Source organism: Lissotriton helveticus, chromosome 12, assembly GCF_964261635.1.
Source record: "Lissotriton helveticus chromosome 12, aLisHel1.1, whole genome shotgun sequence".
Classification (NCBI taxonomy): Eukaryota; Metazoa; Chordata; class Amphibia; order Caudata; family Salamandridae; genus Lissotriton; species Lissotriton helveticus.
Window position 1 is genome coordinate 167,993,777 of NC_136073.1, and position 24,450 is coordinate 168,018,226.

Genomic DNA, 24,450 nt, shown 5'->3' on the forward strand with positions numbered 1-24,450 from the left:
CTAGGAGACCTTCCTCGGGACTGGAATTTCTTTTCTTTAGGATTGGATTGTTTGTTTCCATCCCAGTTCTTTTTTGGTGAATTATTATTAAAAAATATTTTTTCTGGACTTTCAGTCAGTTGCGGTTTTACTGGTATTCCACCTAAACTGTCTCTACCTAGTTCCTCATAGGATTTTTCTATGATTCTGGCAATTTCAGCTGGTTGGTCTGCTATATCTGTCTCTTTTAACCTCTGGCGGATCGCCACGTTTGCTGCTTCACCTTTTATGTTGGCTAATAGTATAGCCGAGACCTGCTTGAAGTCTTTTAGTAATTTCATACCAAGAGTTAAAGCGGGTTCTGGACCGTATTCGTCTTGAATTTGTTTTAGCACATCTGGTATTACCGAAATGGATGGAACACCGTGCGTTTTTGTGTAAATGGAAGCAAAGACTGTACCCCAAGTGTCACAGTCCTCAATGTGTGGTGCGATTCCCATTGGAAGACAGATAGTCAGAATCCTCTGTTTTTCTAACGGGGTGGTGTCAGGAAACACCGCCTCTATTTGGGTAATTTTCTGTGCCAACCAGAATGGTATCTGTTCCCGTTTAGCCGGTACTTTACCTAGGCAAGACTGGATGTTCTGTGGTGTAATTTTATTTGTGTTCCCCTGGTGAGGGGTCAGCTGTGGGAGTTTAATCGCTGGCTGAATTGTTGAAGTCCGCATCACATACTGAACTAATTGTCTATGAATTTTTATTAATTGTTTTAGCTGTATTAACAGCTCTGCTGCAGCCATCCTATCGATGTCTGGATGTGGTGTGTATCCGGCTAGTACCGGCCACGTTGCTCCTGGTCTACCTAAAGGACCGAGCCTGGTGATGTGATTATTATGTATTAGGGCGCCATCAAATAAGAGCAAATGCTCTTGAAATTTGAGTGGTACTTCCACCTCCTCGAATGGAGTGTAAATGTCAGGTGGTACCTCTATTTTGTAATAGTGGAAGTACTTTGTTACAGCATTAGCTGCTGGAAAATGTATCCATGAATAATATACCTCTGTCTGCCGATATTCGTGTGCCTCAATTACGAATATGACTGTGCCACCTCTAGGTGTCAGTCCATTTTCTATAAGTTTTAAGGTTATAGATTTCCTTTTGGTGACCGGGATTAGTATTATATCCCCGTCTGCGTTTTGTAGTGCAGTATCAGCTGCTGCTATTTCAGCTGCTAATCTAACTGCCTCTCTTTCTTCATCACTGTCTCCCATTTTACTGACAGGATGGTATTATGTTTGTTTGCAGATCAGGTTTCTTATGGAAACAGAGATTAGATGCACAATATTTTGGAACAGTGTATCCTTCAACGTTGACTATACCAAGAACCATACATAGGAGTTCCCTCCTGCGAGGTTTTGGAGGATATAACCTTTCACCCACTCCAGACGTCTTTGGAGTATTTGGGAAAAGGGGTCTGAATGAGAAAGCACGACTGAGTTACTCTAAATGTCTTACGTTAGTTTTATCGCCCTTTCCAAACGCGTTGGGCGCCATGTAGTGTAGTTCCTATCTTCCCAATAGGCTCTGCGCATTGGAATAATACCTACAGCAGTAAAGGCCTAGGCCAGACGTTAACTAGGTCTACTACTGTCGATACTAGACTTAAGTTTTGGGTTTGCCAGCATAGCTCAGAGTTCGCTAGAAACTTTCTCGAATGTTCAAGGAGGAATTAACTTCCCTGATTAGACAAGAAGGGATTTAGTTTCTGACAACCATAGAACATGACAACTTTGCTCTCCCCTAATCAAGAGTCAATCTCGAGAGTCGTGTGAACAAAAGGCAAATTATTTTACTCAGTCAGTACGTGCATTCTTAGTCTCATCAGAATGTAGAGAAAAGGAAGAGACGGGCGTGTTCAATAAAAAGGTGTTATTTATTGATCAGTCTCTTTTCTCATACAAGAGAAATGGATCGATATTATTGCAATACTTATAGCTAAGTAAAGTGCATACATTAAAAGCAATAGTATAAAATAATACTGTAAAAACATTGATATGGTTTCTAAGCCATATGATGTTTAAAATGAATAAAATATATTACATACACATATACATTTGACTAAACGTACTCAACTGGTGTTTCTAAATACGCCTACCCCGTGTACCTGACCTAAGCCTAATACGTGGGCGGGAATAGAAAGTTACAGTTTAAGTTAAGTTTGTTTTTGCCAAGTGACTAACTAAGAATTCTCTATGAGGGGTTATTCAGTTCTGTACCTGGAAGTTAGGATGAATGAGGAATGGTATCTCTTTCTCTGCTCTCGATATTCCAGGCTGCCTGCGAGGGCTACCCGGAAGCGCCGGTGCTGGGTCTCTCGGCAGGAGAAAGCAGCTTCTCTCAGCGCGTCAGGAAGGCGGGGCTGCGCCAGCGGGGTCTGCTCTGCTCTCGGCTTCGGCAAGTATGGCTGCTCCGTCTCGTCACCACGCGTGTCTTTGCATAGGGCAAGATCGGTAATATTTATACCTTTAAGGTGCCGAGATTGACGTAAGGATGGACATAGATACGTCAATAAAGATGTCATACGACTTGCTCGTTAGCACATTCTTTTGCTGAAGTTCTCTGTGAAATCAAAACAATGGCCGCAGGGTTTTGCCCAGGTTGTCATAGGTTTGATTTGTTATGAGAACTCCGTATGCCTTATCAGGGGCTGGAGGAATATCGCTTGTCTAATTAGATCGCAAGCGTTATGACCTAATCAGATAACACGTTCCTGTGCCGTAGTGTGACTGCGTCAGATAACGGTATCTGCATCATGGGGGTTTTCTGCCTCATGGGCTGACTGCTAGTTAACTTGTTGGTTTGTTAACCAGACTAGGGTCAGGAATAGGGGGATCGATTCAGAACCAATAGGAATACATGACAATGTAAGTACTACTTTCTTTAATGAGTTCTTCCTACTACAGGTACAACATGCTTTCAGAGCGTGATGTGCGCTTTCACTTTCCAAGCAGCCCCTCACTTGTTTTATCTTTCTCCCACCCCGGCCCTTCTGAGATGGTGTTTATTTATTTTTATTTTTCATTTGAAGTGCGAGATCCAGATCTGGATTTGCTAATAATTACAGATGTTGAGCCGAAGCCAAGGCTCGAACACTAGTCCCCGCTGAACCACAACATCTCCCTCTGAGAGCAAAATACAGTTCTCTTTTCATGCTTGTTTAATGTGCACATGCCTTGTAAGTACGTTTTGCAGGGTTGATGTTGTGGCTCTGACTTCTCTTTCCCGGTTGAGAGGCTCCCGACTCGCCACTATTAGCCACGAAGAGCCATCGACGCTCATAAGACTCGACTCGCACTGACCAGTAGAGGAGACCTTAGTATTTAAAAACAGCATGCTATTGGGAATTTTTTCATTCAACAGCAGCAATGAGGAGCTCCAGAAAAAAGGGAAGTAGATTGCCTTTTCTTATGAGCCTGGGTTTGCTGACACCGGCTCCACCACTGCACTGCTTCCCTCTCAGATATCGGTTACATAAATCACAATGACATCAGGGATATTCTTTTCATAAGTTTAGAAGCTGCTTTATCAGCTGCATCTTGCCTAAGGATATGAGTCTGGTCATCTGTCAGCATGGCCTAAAAATCAATTTTGGACAAGAATACTCCGCAACAGCATAAGTGAAAAGGGGGAACAACCATTACAACGCAACTTTTACAACGCACTACCATTGCAACAAAACTTTTACAACGCAACATCCATTACATCGCATGCCATTACAACGCAACCATTACAACGCATGACACTACAACGCATACCACTACAACGCATGTCATTACAACGCAGTCATTACAACGCGTACCATTACAACGCATAACATTACCATCCAACACTTACCCTACTGTTGCACCCCCTGGAGTTAGAACAGTCATTTTTACCCCTACACTATCCAACACTTACCCTACTGTTGCACCCCCTGGAGTTAGAATAGTACTTTTTACCTCTACACTATCCAATACTTACCATACATGCAATGTAATGTTATGCGTTGTAAAGGTAGTTTTTAAAAATGTGTTGTAATGGCATGCGTTGTAATGGAATGCATTGTAATGGATGTTGCGTTGTAAAAAATGCGTTGTAAAAGTATGCGTTGTAAAAGTATGCGTTGTAACGTCATACATCCAGTGAAAAGGCAACAAGACTTAAGAATGCAAGTGAACATATTTAAATACGCGTTGCGTGTGCGAAAGAAATAAAATTGAAAACCGTGAACATGGCTGTCATGTGCTTTTATACTAGCTGGTGACCCTTCCAAACTACACTTCATACAGGGCGGATGTGTAAGGTACCAGGCTTCATTCACTGGTCTAAGTGAAGCGCTGGGGCACCTTTTAATATCAACGTGGAGGAACTCCCTCTGACGAAGCCCTGCTAGCTGTCCTTTGATTACAAGGCGGTATTGTGGAGCTCACCAATCATTTGGCAGCCTCCCCACTGCCTTCTCACCCTGCCATTACAGAGCTGGGTGGAAGTATGTGCTGCTTTAGTCTCACATGGCTTGGCAGCAAGGAAGGATAGACGTAGGGTGGCCAGCTTTCCATCATCTCTTTGCAGGCCACTTCTCACGGGGATACAACACAAGACGTCTGTTGAAGCACAATGTGACTATGCATCACAGAGGATACTTTTGTGGTTTTATTCCCTAACCACCTCCTCCATATCAGGCCTGTTTAAATGATAACGTAGCTGGATAATGATCTATTGGGTGGGACTACGGTATTGTACAACATATGCCTCTTGAAGCCTTTACCACCTCGTGGAGTAAGCCTTGACTGCTTGCTGTTGCCACCAAACAAGTTTACAAATTAATAACTCAGTTGTGCAAATAGAGTGAAAAGAGCCCTATCTAATCACTGAGGGTAAACAACTGTGTCCACCACGTGTACTGCCCATTAAACAACCTGTTTACTCCAGGACTTTGTAATTTGTAATTTTTAATTTGTAATTTGTAATTTGTAACTGGGTTTTGTATCGCGCCAACTCACCGACAGGTCTCAAAGCGCTTCTGACAAAGTACAGCAACAAGAGACAAAGTGAAGATGAAAGATGTTAACTTAACTACGGGAATGTAAACGCGTCCTTGAAAAGTAGAGTTTTCAAGGTTTTCCTAAAACGGAGAAGGTTGGATTCTCTACGAAGCACCTCCGGTAGCTTGTTCCACATAGTGGGGGCTTGGATTGAAAAAGCTCTGCCTCCTTTTGTTGCCAGTTTGAAACGTGGGCAAGATAACAGGAGGGAATCGGAGGATCTCAGGGCGCGCTTGGGTTCATAAATTTTAAGCCTATCTTTTATATAGGCTGGCGCCTGACCATGAATTGCTTTATGGCAGATGCACATGCTCTTGAATTCAACTCTTTGTTTCATAGGGAGCCAGTGCAGCCTATAAAGCAGGGGAGAGGCGTGGGTCCGCCTAGGTACTCCAAATATCAGACGAGCTGCGTCATTCAAGATGACCTGTAGACGGTTGATGGAGTTTTTTGGGAGGCCTAGGTATAATGCATTGCCATAATCGATTCTGGACACAATCGTGGCTGAAACAATGGTTCGAAGCATATTCCTTGAGAGTAGGGGGACGAGCTTGCGTAGTTGCCTAATCAGGTTAGTACATGAGCCAACCACAGCGGACACTTGGTTGGTCATTGATAGTTCTTGATCAATTTTCATCCCAAGGCTCTTTACACTAGGGCACGGTTTTGGGGTAGGTCCAAGTTCTTGTGGCCAGAATAAATCATTCCAGGGAGAAGTAGAGGTTGAGACTACAAGAACCTCCGTTTTATCTGGATTGATTTTCAATAGGTTGAGCGACATCCAGTTTACTGTGAACCGTAGTGTGTCTTGGGCCATGGACTGAGCCGATGTTGTATTGTCGATACTCAGCAATAGTTGAGTATCATCAGCATAATTAAAAACTTTACAGCCCATGTTTGCCAGGGATTCTATCAATGGTTGTAAGTATAAATTAAATAAAAGTGGAGAGAGCGCGGACCCTTGCGGGACTCCACAAACTAAGGCACCCTCTTCGGAGACCTGATCTGCTAGCTGGATCCTTTGCGTCCTCCCTGATAAAAAGGCTGTCAGCCATTGGAGAGCTTGTCCTCTTATCCCGGACCTAGCTAGTCTGTCCAGGAGCAGTGCATGGCTGATAGTGTCAAACGCCGCTGACAGATCTAATAATATCAGGGCGCTTGGCTTTTTACTGTCAGCCATGCATCTGAGCTCATCCAATACTGACAGCATTACTAGTTCCGTGCTATGGTGAGCACGAAAGCCGGCTTGCCGCTCCTGGAGAAGATGGTAGGATTCCAGGAGGGGTGCGAGGGATTTTAGTACGTGTTGTTCTAGTACTTTTGATAAAAATGGCAACTGGGAGATTGGCCTGTAATTCTTCAGGCTAGTTGGATCTGCCCCAGGTTTTTTTATCAACGGTCTGACGCGTGCCTCTTTAAAGGTAGTTGGTAGTGATCCAGTAGCTAGTGAGGTGTTTAAGAGGTCTAAAATCTGGTCCTCTAGGATCGGGATTGCCAGTCGGAAGATGTCGGGCGGGCAGGGGTCGGCGGGGGAACCTGACTTGGTGGATGCTACTAGATGTCTAAGGGAGGTAGCATCAATTTCAGGAAATCTAGTGACGATAGGGGTTGAGGAGTGTAAAGGGGGCAGTGGCAAGGTGTGTATAGCCGGGTTGTCCTTCTTGATATCTGACAGTATGGTCGCTACTTTTCCAAGGAAATATCCCTGAAAAGTGTCACAGTTGATTAATATGTCAGCCTTTTCCTCCTTCTTACTTAGCTCTTTCAGTATTTGAAAGGTCTCTTTCTGAATATTTGTGGCGTTGTTCATGCGTATTTCATAGTAATCTTTCTTGGCTGAAATGATGAGCTTTTTATACAATTGAAACGATGTTCTGTATACTTCCCTATCGGTGTCCTTTTTAGATTTCCTCCAGCATCTTTCGAGGTAACGGAGCTTTCTTTTTTGGTCTCGTAGACTTTGGGTAAACCAAGGGGCTCCTTTTTCTGCGCCTTTTACTTTTTGTGTTTTTTCAGGTGCTATCTCATCAATAGATTGCCTAAGGGTAGTTGTTATTCTGTCATAGTTTGAGTCTAAGTCATTACCATCTGATGGAATTATGGATCTCTGTTTATGTTTAGACAGAACTTTGGTCAGGGTATCAGAGTTGACTTTTTTCCACTGGCGGACTTTTTTAGTTTTTAGTGGAAGTTTAGTCTGGAAGTTATGTAGCGGTATGTTGTACAAGATTAGATGGTGGTCTGACCAAATGCAGGGTGTAATGTTTGTAATGACCGCCTTTGGCACAGAAGACCAGATAAGATCGAGAATATGGCCTTTTGTGTGGGTTGGAGATTCCACAAGTTGTGCCAATCCAAGAGCAGTCATAGAAGTCAGCAATTTCTGAACTAATAAATCTTTGTCCCTTTTATCCCAGTGAACATTAAAGTCACCAGTCACCAAGATGTTTTTGTAACGTGTACATAGATCCGATATTATAGGGAAAAAGAGATCATTGAACGTTGAGGTGCTTTGGGGTGGGCAGTATATTGTTAAGATGATGAGACAGGAATTATTCATGGTGATTTTTATCCCTAGCAGGTCCGCGGCATTTATGGTCTCTGTTAGGATTTTAGTTACCATGAGCTGACTTTTAAAGATCGTTGCTACACCACCACCTCGGGTCCCCTCTGGTCGGTTGTGCCAGACCATGTCGTAACCGCTAGGGAGGGCAGCTATGATATCCGGAGAGGAGGAATCATTCAACCAGGTTTCGGTGAGTGTCAGGATATCAATGGTCTCATCCTGTAAGAGGGTGAAAATTTCTAGATGATGTTTCTGTAGTGACCTAGTGTTAAGGGTGGCTAACTTTAGAGGGGGTGGCTGACTCAAGTTTGCAGGGCTGGGGATATGGAAGATGTTATTTTCCTTGATAGTAGCACATGTGATAGGAGACAAACAATACCTGTCGGACCTCAGTGCTAGGAGATCAGTTAGAGTATAGCAGGTCCGTGTGCCAGAGTCCCTAAGCCCTAAGCCCGATCGTGCGCGGACGGGCGCAGACGGGCAGGACTCTGGCACGACTCCGGCGCAGGTCCAGCGCGTCCGCTGTTCGCGTCCGCTGCGCGGAGCCATCACTGTCTGTTTTTTATAGCGCTGTCGATGGCCTCACCAGCCCAGCCCGACCCAAGATGGCCGCCAAAACCGGCGCCCAGCCCTCGGCGTCAATACTCAGCCGAGAGCGGGACCTGAGCTACAGGGAGGGGGTGAAAGTGATTCTGAGGCGCTGCTAAGCGCTGGGGGGGTCTCAGCACACCTCTTTAGCTCAGGTGTGGGATTTACGAATAACGAGTGCAAGACAAGTAAAATCACGTTTTAAAAAGCAGAAAAGACTAGAGACCTCCCAGCTTCCGCCTCAGGAGGGGAAAAGTGCGTGCAGTGTCAATGTTACCTGCTTCCTAATACAGGCGCCTTTTATAGCGCTGTCGATGGCCTCACCAGCCCAGCCCGACCCAAGATGGCCGCCAAAACCAGCGCCCAGCCCTCGGCGTCAGTACTCAGCCGAGAGCGGGACCGGAGCTACAGGGAGGGGGTGAAAGTGATTCTGAGGCGCTGCTAAGCGCTGGGGGGGTCTCAGCACACCTCTTTAGCTCAGGTGTGGGATTTACGAATAACGAGTGCAAGACAAGTAAAATCACGTTTTAAAAAGCAGAAAAGACAAGAGACCTCCCGGCTTCCGCCTCAGGAGGGGAAAAGTGCGTGCAGTGTCAATGTTAAGAGAAGGTCTCACAATCTTCTACTGCCGGTATCCCATTATACTAAAATATTGGAGGAGCTTAGATGTAGGGAGAACACTACGCTATGGAACTACAAAAACAACAACAAATGTTATCTACCAGAACAATAACGACGTGGTCTATTCTCAAGAATAACTAAAACATGGTTACTCTCTACTAGGAAGCATGAGCCTCAACAAAAGCACGAACATTGGAAGGAATGATTCCACAGGTCCTTTGCATACCAGAAAATAACTTCCAGAATAGAATAACTGGATGAACAAAACCCCCAAAATTCTGGTAGGTTCCTTGAACTCTAGACTACCTTCTGAACAGTTTTGTAAGATACGAGATCATTGAAATTGACTCTAACATGTCTTGCTGAGGCTAGATTATTGCAATGGATTATTTCTGAATTTGCATAAGAAACATCCGCACAGATTGCAATTGGTGCAGAATGCCGCAGCCAGACTGTTGGCCAACATCCCAAAGTTCGTTTTTGTGAGAAATGGTCTTAGACACCTCCACTGGCTGCCGGTGAAACAGCGGATTAGCTTTAAGGCCGTATGTACTGTATTTAAGGCTCTAACGAACAGTGGACCTGAATTTCTTAAAGGCCGCTTTAAATGGTATATGACGGTTAGATCTTTGCGTTCACTGACAGCCAAACAGGCAGTTGTCCCCTTAGTCAAGACAGTTCACTGGGGTGGACGTAATTTTACTTGGGGAGCTGCAAAGGCATGGATCTGCCATTTCAGCTCAGAAACTCCCCTGATCTCCTCACTTTCAGAAGAGGATTGAAAACTTTACTGTTCTTGGAATAAGTTGGTTGCAGTTTTTAGGATGACAGTTGCTTCAGCGCCAGGACACCCAAGGGTAACAGTGCACTCTATAAACTCTATTAACATAACATAACATAACTAACCTTTCACCTCAAACAGGCAGAAAGTAGTGGAGTGGGTGCACCACAGTAACAACTGGGTACGTGAGTACATTACACTATAAATATAAATGCACAGTTATGCCAATAGAAAATACACACACTAAAGAAACAATTTTGTCACCTTTATAGGTATAAAAGACGTTGTATCAGAAATAATATACAGTCCTGAAGAAGACCTTCATGACATGGAGTGTCTGGTCCCACCTACATAAGGTCGAAACGCGTCGGCATCAAATAGATAGTGGCTCGAAGCAAGCTTCTTTTGTACGATGGGGAGGCTAAACTTGCCTATAAGGCGGCGGTGAAGGCCTACCATCGGGACATCCTTGGTGCCAAGAGGGACTATCTGGCTAGGAGGATAGAGGCATCTGCGAACTCCTGTAAGGAGATCTTTAATATTGTGAAGGAGTTTACGACCCCCAGCTCCCATCCGCCCCCACCAGCTTCGGCGGATGCTTGGGCATGCGATCTTGCTGGTTTCTTCACAAATAAGATCAAGGCCATTCAGGCCACCTTCGTGGAGGAACCGGATGGAAGCAGCGGTGTGAGGGTGGACTGCAGACTTCCGCAGATCTCTGCGGCGGTGCTGTCCGATTTCCCTACTGTTTCCAACGATGTCTCTCAGATGCTGCTGGCCAATCTCAAATCTGGCTCGCCACTTGACCCCTGCCCTGCCAAATTTTTGGCCGGGATGGCGGCAGTGGTGAACCCTTTGGTCAACTCCATCCTCAATGCCTCCCTGAGGGAGGGAAGGGTCCCCAGTTCTTGGAAAAGAGCGATGGTGATCCCCCTCCTAAAAAAACCGGGGCTCGACACCGAGGCCTTGGCGAATTACAGGCCAATCTCGCTTTTACCAGCGCTAGCGAAGCTAACGGAAAAACATGCCCACGGTGTTCTGCGAGCTTTTTGGAAGCTAATAATCTGCTCCATCCATCTCAATCGGGCTTCCGTCCTAATTTTAGTACGGAAACGGCTCTGATAGAGGTGACTGAGATCATCAGGGAGACTCTGGATGCCGGCGGTAGGGCCATGCTGGTCATGTTAGATCTTTCGGCGGCTTTCGACACCGTCCCCCATAAGGCGCTTTTAACTAGGCTTTATGACATAGGCCTTAGGGGGACGGTGCTCAGGTGGTTTACTTCTTTCCTTGAAGGCCGCCGCCAGACGGTCTGGGTTTCCCAGAGCTCCGCCGAGATGCCGCCATTGGGAGTTGGGGTTCCACAGGGCTCTGTGTTGAGCCCCACGTTATTTAACATCTTTGTGTCCCCTTTGGCGGCCTTGGTGGAGGCGTACGGGGACCAGATCGTCTCTTATGCCGACGACACGCAACTCCTCTTCACATGCGGGAAAGATCAAGAGTTTGATGGAGAGAGAATCCGGGACTGCCTTGCGCTGGTCTTCGACTGGTTCCAGCAGAACAGTCTGAGGGCCAACTCGGGCAAGTCCGAGATTTTATTTTTTGGTTGCGTTGCCGATCCGGAGTGGCAGCATTGGTGGCCGTCCGACATGAGCCCTCCTGCACAGTCCTCCGTGGTGGCCAAAAATTTGGGCGTCAAGCTGGACAACCAGCTGTCGCTACGAATTCACATTCTTGGCCTGGCCGGCACCTGCTATGGAATACTAAAAATGCTCCGCAAATTTTTGCCTCTGTTGTCTGAGGAGCACAGGAGGATTACTGTGCTGGCTCTTGTCGGCTCGAGGCTAGACTATGCCAATGCTCTCTTTCTTGGCCTTCCAGATTACCTGGTCCAGCGCCTTCAGGTGGTGCAGAACTCTGCTGCCCGGGCGATCTTTGGCCTAGGGAGACGAGCTCGAGCTTCTGGGTTGCTTCAGACGCTTCACTGGCTCCCCATTAGGAAGCGGATCCAGTTTAAATCCCTGACCCTGATGCATAAAGCTCTGCATGGATCAGGAGCTGGATATCTGCAGTGGAGATTGACTTTCTATCGTCCAGTTCGTTCCCTCCGTTCGGAATCCCTCTTTAAAGCTGTGGTCCCGCGGGTGAGGAAGGCCCGCGCGGGAGGGCGGTCTTTTAGTTGCAGAGCCCCCCAGATTTGGAATCTGCTTCCACTTCCTCTCCGTAGCACTGCCAACTTGCTCCAGTTTAGGAAGGGCTTGAAGACTTGGCTTTTTAATTCTTAGTCTGTTTTACTGCCTACTGTTTTTTTGTCTTTTTCTGATGTCTGTTTTTAGCTGTGTTGTGTTATTTTATTATGAGTTGATGGTGGAAAGCGTCGGGACACTCCTACCGGGTAGCCGTACGCTATATAAAAGCTATATAACATAACATAACATAACATAACAGATACTGACCCCATTCGGGCAGTCAAGTGGAAACCCTCATGTTCCCTCATAACATCTTGTGTAAATAACCTCCGTGCCCATACAGGACCTTGAAATTAGGACATGCTGAGGACCTAGGCATATTTGGTCCCAGTATATATTATTGTTGTTTTCAAATAGCATAGGACTATAAAAGCGAATTGACAAATTAGTTTGTGCAAAAAAAAACCTCAAAAAACGTTAGTGAAACAAAGCTGTTTAGTGAGTCTTTTCAAATATTGTAAAAAAATGTTTGTCTAATTATTTTTTAGGTGTGTTTAAATGTCATATTCATATATATGCTTTACATATAAGTGTCTTTGTATATAAATGTTTTCATGTGTTAACATGATAAAAGGAGACGTGTAAATATATATGGTGTAGGAAACGCCAAACACAACAAAAAATGTTTGAAGTAAATTACAAAAATAATGTATTGCCCCAAGTCAATAAAAAGGACTTTTGGAGCGAAAAAGAAACAGTGTGATCTATGGTACTTAGAGGTATTTATGTTTATAAATGTATTAGTATAGGATTCCAGCCACTAATTTCCTAAATTGAATCACCTCCTTGTGATATATCTATGCTCATGGACTTTAAGCCACTAGCACTCTCCTGTCCCTTATAAGGCTTCACGTGGCCTCCACCAGATCAGTCACAGTGCAGACCTTCCCTCACTGGTCTCTATGGACTCTTCTGTGGCTCTCCTTCAGTCCGAGATATTCCTGGCTTCTCCTCCGGGGTCCTTTGGGTCTTTTCAGATTTTGGTGCCTTCTTTTTCTCCTCACGGCACACCACCGGTTGCTGCCACCATCTTTTGTAATGCCGTTTCCCTAGTCCCCTGCAATCTCTGCTTTGGTTTTGTCAGAGTTAGCATTTTTTACAAGCTTTAGAGTGCTGTCACTGGGTGCTAGAAGGATTTCACTGTTATCTTCATATCATTTACTTTCCGACTCACTTTTTTGATTCTGAATTGCAGCAATGTTCAAGGTGGGGAGCATGAGCTCAGAGAGTGTGTGCTACTCCATTGACCACTCATATATGCACTCCTACCCCGGTGCTAGATGTTGGTTTTGGCGTAAGACCATTTCTGGACTGCCTATGATCTCTATGACAGGAAGGATGCTCCATGGGCATCTGATGGTTATTGATTTTGTATGCTGTTGGTAACCCTAACAGTAACATGGCGCCCACAGTGCTATCCTCCAGTACACCCGCTCCAATAGCACCGCCCTGCAAAGGGATCTGTAATTGCTCTTTAAAGTGAGGTGGGTTGACCCCTGTACTGTGAATCACAGAGCAGCTTTGAAGCAGCTGCTTCGTATTTCAATTCAATGCACTGCCCCCAGAAACCATGAGTTTGCCCCTGCCCTGGGGCAGCACATTCACTGTTATAGGGCTCATTTTCCCTGGTTGTGCAATGTGCACCAATGTAAAGGTGTGCTTTGGCGCAAACAGGAAAAGTGTGCCCTATGTGAATAGCCCCCTGGTGTAACTGTGTAAGCTCTATAAATTACTTTTTATTCATTAATTCATCTCATCTTGCCTCATTTGTGATCTGTCTTCGCTACCCTTTATGAAATGTGGCTGTCCAGAACTTGTCTTGCTCCCTCATGAGCAGATACAACACGATCCAAGAAGAGCTCTGAAAGCCATGTTTTGTTAATGAGTGATCAGTTGTACCCTGGATTAGTAATTCAACTGCTTATTTGGACCCACTAGTCTTATATATCTTTTTTGCTCTGGATTATTTGTTACACTTAGTTACCTCCACAAGAGAGAGCGCCTATCACTCTGAAGAGGAGACATTGCAAGAAGCTATTGAGTGTGAATGTCTCTGACTTACATACCGCTTGGTGGGAACTAAAAGTCAAATCTGATAACTAATATTTTCTTGTTGAGGTTTAATACCTGTCCCTTGGCTGTAAACCTCTGTCTTCTGCTCCACAACATTGTATTACTACTCAGAGCTTAGGATAGTGATATCTGCATCATGAAGTTGTGTTATGTTATCATGACTTGTATAGTGCAACAGCTGCTCCAGCAAAGGGGTGTCCCGGCGCTGGCAGCAAAGCAACTGACATAAATGGGTGGACCTGAAAGTAGGCATATGGTGCAAGGAAAAGGTGAGTATTAATGGCCTTCCTGAATTCTAGATAGTTGTTAAGGCCCTGGATGTAGACTGGGAGTGCATTCCAGAGGAGGGCCGCTCTACTGCGGAAGGAGCGGAGATGGCGTGAGGGAACGTTTGGCAGAAGGAGGTTTGCCAAGATGTTAGGTGTGGATAGTTTCAAGACTTTAAAGGCGATGCATTGAGCCTTGAATTTAAGTTGCCTGGTCACAGGCAGCCAATGAAGGAGGGCGCAATGGCATTAGACACTGGGCGCAGACCTAGAAGGGTTCTTGCTGCTGCGTTTTGCTTCCTTTGTAGCCTCAGAATTTCAGCCTTATTGGAGCCTATATACAGCGAGGAGGCATAGTCTAGATAATACAGACGCCTGAATTATGATCTGACGTGTCGTGCATCAAAAACAACTAACAAAGGTCGAAGCCCCCGAAGGAGTCCAAAGCAGGTGCCTGCCACCTGTTTGGTTTGGACTCAGAAGTTGAGAGATGAGTCTAGCCACAACCCCAGTTTTTTCACAGCCTGCTTGGGAGGGGGACACTGCCAAGGCTTGCAGGCCACCAGCATTCACTCCACTGACCAAGGTCCTTCCCCACCAGCAGTCCCTCCGACTTGCTGGCATTCAGCTGGAGACAGTTGGTGGTCATCCACTCGGCGACTGCCGCCAGGTCGCCCTGAAACTTAAGGGCGTCCCGCTCGGTGTTATTCGAGAGCGCCACCACCAACTGTGTATCATCGGAGAAGGAGACCATAGTCAGTCTTCTGCTTCTAGATACTGCGGCTAGGGGTTGGACGTAAAGATTGAATAGCAAAGGACTGAGGGAGGAACCCTGTGGCACCCCTTGTTTGATGGGGTGTACGCCTGAGGCATACGGAGGGACTGTCACCACGAACGACCTCTCGTGGAGGAAGGAGGTGAGCCACTCCAATGTCGGCCCGGTGATACCGGCCTCCTCTAGGCAGTGCAACAGTATGGCAAGGGACACCGTGTCAAACGTGGCACTCAGATCCAACAGGATCAGCGCCGACATTTGGCCGGCATCCAGAGGAGACCAGAGATGTTCTGTCAAAGCAAGGAGGGCAGACTCCGTGCTGTGACCTGATCGGAAGCCATTCTGGGAGGGGTCAAGCATGTTATTCCTGGTCAGAAAGTCCGACAGGAGGGAGTTGACATAGGCTTCGGTGATCTTAGCCGCCAAAGGGAGCAAGGAAATAGGACGATAGTCTCTGGCTTGGCAGGGTCTAGGGAAGGGTTTTTAAACAAGGGTAGACCTTGGCCTGTTTCCATGCCCTAGGCACGGCGGCTGTGGAAAATGACTCATTTATCACTTGGCCCATGTTGGGTAAAATTGTAAGAAGCACGTTCCAAAATTGATCAGGTCAGAGCAGGTCTGCTGGGGAACCAGGCTTGACTTTGTTGCACAGTGTCCATAGCTGGTCGGGGGGATAGGCGGAAAGGTATCCAATGTGTTCACCTTTTGAGGAGCCCGCGCCGCTCATTTACTACTGTGGGTCATTGGAAAGGACCTGTAGATGTTATCCACCTTTCTAACAAAGAAGGTGGCCAGGTCCTCACACTGCTCGTTAGTCTTAATGGTTGGACCAGCGGCACTCTGCTGGGATTGAAGGCTAGAGCGAAATGAGAACACTCTTTTTACAGGGTTATCACTTTCATGGATTTGATTAGCGTAAAATGCCACTCGGGCCAATTGAATGGCCTTGTGGTATTTCTTAATCGCCGTCCGGTAGATGTCCTTTGCGGCGGGGTCGAAATCCCATCTCCATATATGCTCCAGCCTTTTACAGTTTTTGCGCATATCTGCCAAATCGCCTTTGTACCATGGTCTACTTTTGGATTTGCGATTAGTAGACCATTTCTCCGGAATTAAGCTGCCTAACGGATGTCTTATCCAATCGGAAAACACCCTATAAGCCTTGTTAGTGTCAGCCGGAAGTGTAGTTGTAATATCTTAAATTGGTTTTACATATGCTTTATCACTGTTGCTTAAGGCAGCTTCCTCACCATCTGTTCTAGAATGTTAATATTGACAGCCTTCATGTGATTCCCAGAGTCAGGTATTTCCTTTATGCTGTGTGGATAGGACGTCTTATACTTACCTGATTACTTGAAGAATAAACCGGCTTTATTTCATCTTCTAATGGCGTTATTCTACTTCATTACACTAGGGCAGGTGGCTGCGAGGCATGCATCGAATTGTTCCCAGTTCAATTTGTGCCATGGGCGTTTGAGCAAGGTTGAATGGTCCTCACTCCGTGCCGGGTTTATATCCTGGAGTGACATAGGGACAAGGTAATTGTCTGACCATCCCATGGGGACGGGCGTGTGCACAGTAAGTGACGGTATGGTCGTAAAGACTGGGTCTGAAAGGTAGCCGGCAATGTGTATCGGACCCGATACCAGTTGCACAAGCTGGCAAGCCGCAAGATCAGCTTTAACCTCTTCCACGCTCATGACGAGCTCAGCTCGTCATGGCCAGCGGAACGCTCAGGTGCAGGGAGAATTCCCCCGCTGTGCTGAGCGTTCCACGGGAGCCAATGCACCTGTGACGAGCTGAGCTCGTCATGAGCACCGGAGCGCCGTAGCTCATGACGAGCATGGGGGCGCTGTGCGTGCCCCCCTCCCCCCAGCACAGCGGGGGAATAACCCCGCAGCAAAGGGGATACAGTTAGCCATGTTTGTGTCTTCGTGGTTATCCAAATGAAGGTTCAAATCCCCAGTGACGGTAAAGTGTAGCTAAAGCTAATGTAACCTTTTGTATTAACAGATTTCAAATCAAGCATTATCTAACCATAGAAGCATGAATAGTGGCTGCTAAAGCTAGCACGATCATCGCTGTGCACTTGTTGCTGAGGTGTGCTGTGATCTGCAAGACAAGGGTTCGAATCCTGGTTACGTTTGAAATAGAGCAATTATAAATTGAATACAAATGAAAGTGTGGTCTGAAATGCTGCATAAAAGCAAGGTATTGAAAGCATGGGAAAAATATAAAGATATAGGGCCCGATGTAGGTAGCCCTTTACCGATCGGAATCGGCCGAAAATACCGATTTTCGGCCGTTTCCGATCGGTAAAGGGCTATCGAGATGTAGGGGCACATTTTCGGTAATTTTACCGAATCGTTATCATTTCCGAATCGGTAAAGTTACCCAATCGGTAATATTTACCGATTCGGTAATGATGACGATTCGGTAGAACTACCGAAAATGCAATGTAGGTAGCCAATGTTCCATCAGCACATGGCCTACAGAATCGGTATTTTACCATGGAATACGAATCCATGGTAAAAAACCGATTCCTGTGTACATGCACATCTGTGCATGTACACATGTGCCATGTGACAGACAGACGTGCCCTTAGGGCATGTCTGTGTGCCACATTGCACACATGCCCGTTTTGGGGGTGCTAGAGGGTGTCAAAGTGACACCCCCTGCACCCTTGTGAATTCTTTAATTACCGATTCGGTAAATACCGAATCGGTAATGCCTAATCATTCCTATGGGCTTCAAAGGCCATAGGAATGAATGGGCATTACCGATTCGGTATTTACCGAATCGGTAATTAAAGAATTGTTAAGGATTCGGTAACGAATCCAGATGTTGGGACCTACATCCCATTTACCGATTTTTTAATACCGATTCGGTAGGATTCGGTATTTCAAAATCGGTAAATGTGATTTACCTACATCGGGCCCATAATTATTAACATGATTATAACTTTAATGAATGAGAAGCTGATGACGTTTTACAAAAAAGGCAAAGCAAACCGTGTCATGTACAACTAGGAAAATGCTCCTGCTGTCGCACCAGCAGCCCACCGCAGACTACCGCTGCTCAACATTTACAATATCTAACATTAACACACTTGCCAGATACATCCTACTTCAGGTGATACTTCCAATAAAGGACTACTGGCTGGTGAGTGGGAACGCTAGCCTTTCCCAAATATCACCCAAGGTAAGTGGAGAAAACTGGGAACTGCCTACAGCCTGACCTCACACCCAGTTTGGTCAGACCTATGGGTTGCAGGAAACTGATGCGTGAGAGAAGCTAAGCTTCACCTTGTCAAAGCAGGGCAAAGTCAAGAAAGTTTTGTGAAGTTTCCAGATGTTGATCGAGAAATTTGTGTGAAGTTTCCAGATGTTGATCAACATCATCACGGTTTCACACAGTCCTCGATCAGTGCACGAGGGAAGAGTGTGACAGTCGTGCCACCTGGGCAGAACAAATATGCTGCTTTGGAACAACCATAATTAAGGTTCAAGCTTTAAGCAAATCAAATCATTAATGAACAGATACAACAACTTCAGTCCTGAAGGGAGGAATACCGTGGTGTGAATGTATTCACCCCTCTGGGTGGGAAGCACACAGTTTATCACTTACCTCCCAAGGGGCTTCTTCTTGTTAGATGTTTGCCAAAATACAGTGACTGTAATTAAGATAATCACCAGGACAGCGAGCCCTGCACCGAAGCCTCCATAGACAGCACCCTTACTGACTCTCGAATTACATCGCTCTCCACTGTACCAATACATGGACTGATTAGGGCAGCTGTAGAAAAGACACGTAGTAAGTTAGGTCAATAGTTTTCTGTCTAGAAATCATCAACAACAAGTGCTTACATTTCTCAGCAAATTTCTACAGTGAGATTCGCCACTACTGTTCTTTTAAGACTAAAATTTGAATGTTAGCAATGTCTCATGTTGCCATCTGCTTCAATGGATGCCCTGGCATGTGTAGCAATGTCTCATGTTGCCATCTGCTTCAATGGATGCCCTGGCATGTGTAGCAATGTCTCATGTTGCCATCTGCTTCAATGGATGCCCTGGCATGTGTAGCAATGTCTCATGTTGCCATCTGCTTCAATGGATGCCCTGGCATGTGTCCCATCGGGCATTGGTCCAGGGTAAGGTTGCCATTGGAGGCCTGGATTTGAAGGTCTAGGGTTGCTACTGGTGCCTCCGTCACTTCATCCAACGCATACCGGTTAATTACAGAAGGTAAGACAGAGGTTTTATTAGGTAGAGGGAGGAAGTGAGGGAGGAAGGAGGCACATGAACCTCTTTCCCAGGCTGCTTTTGATTTCCAATTAAACCCTAACTGCTTCACAAGAGCAATTGCAAACAGGGAATATTAAACAACCGATCTGCAAACCATCTGGTTCACCACCCTATATAAATATTTCTTCAAGGGAAACAACATTACGCTAAAGCCTATTGTATACTCTTGAGAAGAACTGTAATGTGATTATCTTTCTCTGGTCTAATCCTCATCTGTGCTTGTGTATGGTGATTCCTGAAAGTTAAGGGTCCTGTAATATTTGCTGGCTTTAAACACCAGCCTATATTCCAAGAGATGGTTAGAAATGAGCTGCTTGTTCAGCTATACTTCGATATACTTAGAGGAGAAAAGGAAGCTGAAGGGCATCTTCTTTTGTTAGTTGTCCAACACCATGGAGATTTGACATTAGAAAGTATCAACAGGGCCTGTTGCGTCTCAGAAACCCTGGCAATGGGAGGCATCCCACAATATACTCTGTAGGATGGGGATGTTCTCTAAACGGTCTTCAGCCAACCAGTGACTAAGACCTTCACTGAGATTCTTCGATCTGAGCTTGACACAGGATGTTGAGGTTAGATCCATCATACATCCTTTGTCTAGGCCTGAACAGGCTAAGCTGCAGTCCTTGGCCTTTCCTATTTGTCCCATCATTGCAAAGAGGGGCAGCTCGAGAGCTTCAACTGCATGAGTCATCTTCTTGCAGGTGGCCCTGCTGAACATAGCATAGCCAAAAACAAAGGTTTCTCTAATACCTCTGGGCACCTTTGTGATTCTAACCCTACACCTTAGCTGGAGCATTTACACAGGTTGGGAATTTGACAGATTTTGACATGCAAAGAGTGAGAGAGAGTGGTCATGTTATCTGAATGGATCAACACCTTCTTTGTAACAATAACCCAGTATCTTGAGGTTGGTCCCCTCAAAGTCGAAGCCATCCACTCAGGTACAAGCACAAGCATACCAATCATTCACAGAGCCCTTGGCGTAACGATAGCTCCAATGCATGTTGGATGAAACATGAGGGAACAATTGTACCCTTACAAATTATCGCAAGGAGAAAGGGGTCTATGTCTCTGTTGCTGTCAGACTGTCTTCCACTGCCAGTCTCTCTTTAGTCTGATTATGGAGGGGTACCAGTCTTCTTTTCAAAGGGGTGGATATATATATAAAAATTCCTCAGTTGTGCAAACACAAGGAGGTGATGGACAGAGCGCTGAACCTTTTCAGACACTCACCCCCAGTCACAGATATGGGCTGAATCCATCATCATTCTTTAGCTCACATCGTCGCCCCAGTTCAGACATGGCTATATGCAAATCATTCTTGGCCCTGTGCCTCATGGGAACAGTCCAGCCTGAACAGCCAAATCATGTCTTCCCTGCACCGCAAACACACATTCTGGGACCGGTTTCGGGCTAACAGCCCTCATCAGCCAGGCCAGCTTGAATCCAGTGGCAAAGTGAGCATGGGACCCACGTCTTATGGTTCCTCAATTTTTTTTGTCAGGTCGTGTCAACCGAGTTCCCTCTTTCTGTAATGGCAGCTGCAACATTTTTTGTGATGTTGAAGCCATAGAGCTTCCTATCTGCAGGCTAGACTTTGGATTTGCTGATGTTAAAGGATGACGGTATGAAAAGCTCCAACACCCCATCGAAGTTGATAATTTTGGGAAATATGGGTCCACAAACACAGACTGAGCTCATCTCAATTTAAGATCTACAAAAACACTTTTGCAACACTAATTTCTTGGAAACCACTTTTAAAGATTTAAACCAAACTGTCAAGAAGGGGGCTGGTGATATTACTCACTTCTCAGTGTGACTCATATGAGAGAGAGCTGTAATCTAAATCCACCTGCAGTAAGTACTTCTCTGCGAAGGAGAGGTATGCCCTCATTATGAAGTGCTAATGTTATATGGACTAATACTGGAGGAACATGAGGAACAGGTTATGTGGCAGAACGCGATCAACAAACTACGATTCCCATCATGCCACAAACATATGCTGCTAGGAATCAGTAATTTAGGAAATTGGCATCATTCACTCACATTGAAAACAGGAGGCATGCAAATGATTTTGAGCATCAGGAGAACAGACAAATGACTCAGAACAAAATAAATAACTAACGAATACCAATATCTAACACAGAACAGTGAGAAAGTGCCGGGTACCCAGGGATTTTCAGCCATGGAAAACCGGGCGATAATGTTTGGGGAAAAGACTAGACCTACAGTAACTATAACTCACACCCCTGTCATGCACAGTGTTGTCATCAATAATGTAAATTCAGATGTCATTAGGGTTGTTATCAAGGCAGTCACTGAACATTTCATTTGATGTGAGTGATATAATATTTGAAGGTGGAAGCAGTGCATTGCGCGGGTGAGAGTTTTATTTACTTTAGGGCACGCTTTATAGTTACTTTAGATAACTATAACTGCATTTCAGTGTTTCTTTTACTTTACAATGTGTTACAACTGTTATTGTCACCTAAGTATAACCTCTTTCTCTCTCTCCCTCTCTCTCTCTCTCTCTCTCTCTTTCTCGCAGTCTCTCTCTATATATGCAAGTATTCCTTTTCGATTCCGGTGGCAGGGAATCGCGAAGAAAAGGTGTGCTGGACATATATAGATGGTGAGCAAGGCGACTGAGTTCGCTGAAAGGCGTCCAGATAGGGGCACTCTGAATTCACTTTAAAAATGCAATAAAGAAGATTTACTGCAACACGAATACCGGTGTGTCCGTTTCTCCTATAAGGTGCTGTTTTCGATGGCAAGCTTGTCGGAGCGTTGATTGATATATATGTATATATATATATATATATATATATATATATATTAATATATATATATATATATAGTCTCTACACAACCTCTAGAATTCAACGCCCAGGAAGAAGCATGTCAGGGTGTTATCTCAGAACCACCCATATTTCCATCAGTCCTCTTTTGATTGAGACAGCCCCCTCTACACCAGGGTTCATTATTTTTGTCAAGTGGCAAAATGGAACAGATAGGGGAAAAGAGCTTCCATGCACAAGGTATGACTCTCTCTTTCTTAAATCCAGCATCAGAATGTAACCTTCCATTAAAAGTAATGGGTGTGGAGTTACCCTCATTTTACACCCAAGATGACCTGAAACACACTAACTACAAGAGATGTATTTTTTTCGATAAATGTGAAATTTGCAAGATGTGGACTGTGGTCTTGTACTTGGCCAGTTTGTGCTCTGCCAGTCAGCTATTCCATACGCAATCCATCAGAATAAGATCACATATGTGTGTGACCACACCAAAACTGTATCCATTTGAATTTTTGATTCAAGGTTTGTTATAAAAAAAATTGTGAATGGTATGCTTACAGTTTTCTGTCCAGAATTGCATGGCACCAAAGAAAATCTACTATGCCTAAACATTTTTAAAGAGCAGAAACCTTAGAGCCCTGAGAGAATATAGGTAGCGTCAAAGACTTTCTTACTGGTAATGCCTGTGAATATCAAGCATTGGGGAAAATACTGATTCCTCACATTTACAAAGCAGTGAAGACCAGAATTCCCTGCCAGTGGCACATTTCCTTTGATTGAGAGTCCCCACACTTCTGATAACTTCGAACTAAGCCAATATTTTCTTACAGTTGCCATAGTTGTCGGCTACTGCATGTGTGCAAGGGATTGACTGGCACCCACGAAAAGCGGATATGCGTGGCTTGTATGCACCTCACCGTTCTTCTTGTTTCAGTCGGGATCCACTTGTAGATCCTGTGAAGCATGCGGAGGGTGTTGTAGCAGGAGGAGGAGACAGCGTTGACCTGCTTGGACATGGAGAGGGAGGAGTCAAGGACGAATCCTAGGTTGCGTGCATGGTCAGTGGATGTTGGTGCTGTTCCCAGTGTGTTTGGCCACCAGGAGTCGTCCCAGGCTGAGGGGGTGGGTCAGAGGATGCGGACCTCCGTCTTGTCTGAGCTCAGCTTCAGACGGCTGCTCCTCATCCAGTCGGCGACGGCCTTCATTCCCTCGTGGAGGTTGGTTTTGGCGGTGTGTGGGTCCTTGGTGAGGGAGAGGATGAACTGGGTGTCGTGGGCGTAGGAGATGATGTTGAGGTTGTGGTGGGCCACTTGTGCGAGGGGGGCCATGTAGATGTTGAACAGCGTCGGGCTGAGGGATGAGCCCTGGGGGATGCCACAGATGATGTCGGTGGCTTCGGATCGGAAGGGTGGGAGGCGGACTCTCAGGGTTCTGCCTGAGAGGAAGGACGTGGTCCAGTCAAGGGCCTTCTGTTGGATTCCGGCTTCTAGGAGGCGTGTCTGTTGAGTGCGATGGCAGACCGTGTCGAAGGCGGCTGACAGGTCCAGGAGGATGAGGGCTGATGTTTCACCGTTGTCTAGTTGGCGTCTGATGTCGTCTGTGGCGGCGATGAGGGCTGTCTCAGTTCTGTGGTTGCGTCTGAATCTGGACTGGGATGGGTCCAAGATGTTGTTGTCTTCCAGGTGGCGGGCCAATTGCATGTTGACGATTTTCTCTATGACCTTTGCTGGGAACGGGAGTAGGGAGATGGCCCGGAAGTTCTTGAGGTCCTTGAGGTCCGCTTTGGGCTTCTTGAGGAGGGCGTTGATTTCGGCGTGCTTCCAGCTTTCCGGGAAAGTCGCTGTTTAGAAGGAGATGTTGATGACCTTCCGTAGTTGGGGTGCGATGGATGCGTCTGCTTGGTTGAATATGTGGTGTGGGCACAGGTCTGACGGAGCTCCTGAGTGGATAGAGTTAATGACCTTGAGAGTCTTGTTGTCATTGACGTTGGACCAGGAGGTCTGGCGGTTGGCGCTGGTGGTGTAGACAGGGAGGTGGAGTCTGGCGTGGTCGGGGCAGTCGTGGTGTTGAAGCTGCCGTGGATGTCAGCGATCTTGCAGTGGAAGAAGATGGCTAGTGAGTCGCACAGTTCTTGTGAGGGTGGCATGTCGTTGGCACTGGGGTTGGAGAGTTCCCTTACGATGCTGAAGAGCTCTTTGCTGTCATGTACATTGTTATCCAAGCGGTCTTTGAAGGAGGATCTCTTGGCTAATCTGATGAGGTGGTGATGTCTGCCGGTGGCGTCCTTGTGGGCTGCGTGGTTGTCCGGTGTGCGTTCGTGGAGCCATGTCTTCTCTAGTTTCCGGCATGCACGTTTGGAG

At 45.9% G+C, this 24,450-nt stretch overlaps 1 protein-coding gene across 1 annotated transcript in view; it reads right to left on the reverse strand.

Annotated features, from left to right (window-relative positions):
* The window catches only part of LOC144799010 (uncharacterized), a 449,787-nt gene that overhangs the window by 38,928 nt on the left and 386,409 nt on the right, over positions 1-24,450 (reverse strand). Inside the window, exon 9 of the mRNA XM_078670160.1 lies at positions 18,610-18,777. Coding sequence (XP_078526286.1) covers positions 18,610-18,777 — 168 coding nt within the window. The remainder of the gene's footprint in view (positions 1-18,609; positions 18,778-24,450) is intronic.